Below are 1,958 nucleotides of genomic sequence, written 5' to 3' on the forward strand. Positions count from 1 at the left end.
TGTGTGTGTGTGTGTGTGTGTGTGTGTGTGTGTGTGTGTGTGTGTGTGTGTGTGTGTGTGTGTGTGTGACAAGCACAGGGTGCACGTGCACATTTTATTAACCCTTGCCGTGTTGTCTTCTGGGTTGAAATTTCAACATTTTGTTGTTATTTTTCTACACTTTTCTCAACGTTTTTGTCAATTTTATTCCAAATCTTCCGTCACTTTTTGGATGTTTTTTAAAATTAAGTTTTTGTCAGTTGTTTAACTTCTTCTTCTTTTTTTTTAAATCAGCGTTTAAAAAAAAAAAAAAATGTTTTTGTTGAATTTTTTTTCTGCATTTTTGTCGTTTTTATTTTAACATTTTCAGTTCTTTTTTAATTTTATTTAAATTTTTAGAGTTCACATAAATCTGACTGCTTGAATTGGTTGATGAAAAGCATGTGTAGTTTAATAATATAATATAATAATAGTATAATAGTATAATAATATAATAATATAATAGTATAATAATATAATAGTATAATAGTATAATAATATAATAATATAATAGTATAATAGTATAATAGTATAATAGTATAATAATATAATAGTATAGTAATATAATAGTATAATAATATAATAGTATGATGAGTAATGATGACTAGAATCGTGGACAGGATAATCCCAAAGGGAAGATTCACACCCCTAATACACGAGGCTGGGACCTGGACTGTAGGAGCTCACCTGCCCTGGAAGACCACTCTCACAGAGTGCCGGGTGTACAGATCCAGGACCAGGTCCTCCCCAGGACCTCGAGACTCGAGGGATTTGTGGTCTGAAGAGAGAAAACGTGAGTGAAGACGTCTGCTTTGATTAAGCCAAAAAATTAAAAAAAGATGAGACTACGTGAGATCAAAAGAGACGACATCAGAAGTAATTTTAAAACCCTGGAAGAGATTTGGGGGTTTTGGGGGCTGGAGCCCCGGTGAAGCTCTGCCCCTGTAGAGGATGTGAGATGAAGAAACAGACCAAGGTGGACTTACCGAACACGGACAGCTTGACGCTCTGGATGAAGACCCTGGTCTTCCCGTCCCTCTGTCCGTCCACCACCATGAAGCTCTCGTATCGGCCCGTGTCTCCGATCTGGACGTCGCTGATGATCAGAGAGCAGTCCCCGGAGCCCAGCTTCTCCTCGGGAACCTCCACGCGGCCCTCGAACTCCTCGGCCTGCCACCTCCGCTGGCCGCGCTGCTCGAACACGGTGTCGGCCAGCGTGGCCCACTGGACGTGGCGGGGGGGGGGCGGGGCCTGCTCGCCCAGGCGCCGCTTCCAGCTGCAGGGAAGGACCGCCCGGTTCCCCACCAAGGAGGTGACCGACAGGGAGTCTGGGGCGGGGGGGAGGGAGGAGGAGTCTGTGAGGAGAGGAGGAGGAGATGGACGACCTTAAATGACCCCTGTAAGTCCAATAAGTCCTTTATCAGACCGTATGTGGGTCCCAGGCCCGGTTAGGAAAGGAACTAACGATGTAAAGATCAACAAGCCACTGACACACGTGTTCAAATTTGATTAATTCAATAAATTATGATTTTGCCATTTTCATGTGCAGCGTCCTCAGCCTCGTCGGTTACCGAGGAAACTCAGCCTAGAGTCGTTTTATTCTCCTATTTTTAAGAACTATACTATTTTTTTTTTTTTTTTGCAACTTTCTCAGTTTCCCGCAACTTCATTGCAACAAACATACAAAAAACAAAACTTCCATCTAAATTTTGTGCAAAAGCTCCAAAAACATCGGGCATTTTGGGCCGCAGCAATCTCAAAAAAGGCTACGAAATCCTGGAGGGACTGGTTACCATGGTACGCTATAAGGAACTAAATACTACTGACATGGGAGAGACCGTCTGGTGTGCACGAGAGACCGTCTGGTGTGCACGAGAGACCGTCTGGTGTGCACGAGAGGCCGTCTGCACGAGAGACCGTCTGGTGTGCACGAGAGGCCG

General features: G+C 43.9%; 1 protein-coding gene across 1 annotated transcript in view; it reads right to left on the bottom strand.

Moving 5' to 3' along the window:
• The window catches only part of lgals17 (galectin 17), a 5,044-nt gene extending 3,707 nt beyond the window's left edge, over positions 1–1,337 (bottom strand). Inside the window, exons 1-2 of the mRNA XM_034891589.1 lie at positions 1,005–1,337; positions 706–796 (exon numbers count right to left, since the gene is read on the bottom strand). Coding sequence (XP_034747480.1) covers positions 706–796; positions 1,005–1,074 — 161 coding nt within the window. The 5' untranslated portion in view covers positions 1,075–1,337. The remainder of the gene's footprint in view (positions 1–705; positions 797–1,004) is intronic.
• Between the last annotated feature and the right edge of the window lie 621 nt (positions 1,338–1,958).

The sequence above is a fragment of the Etheostoma cragini genome, chromosome 14 (genome assembly GCF_013103735.1).
Source record: "Etheostoma cragini isolate CJK2018 chromosome 14, CSU_Ecrag_1.0, whole genome shotgun sequence".
Classification (NCBI taxonomy): domain Eukaryota; kingdom Metazoa; phylum Chordata; class Actinopteri; order Perciformes; family Percidae; genus Etheostoma; species Etheostoma cragini.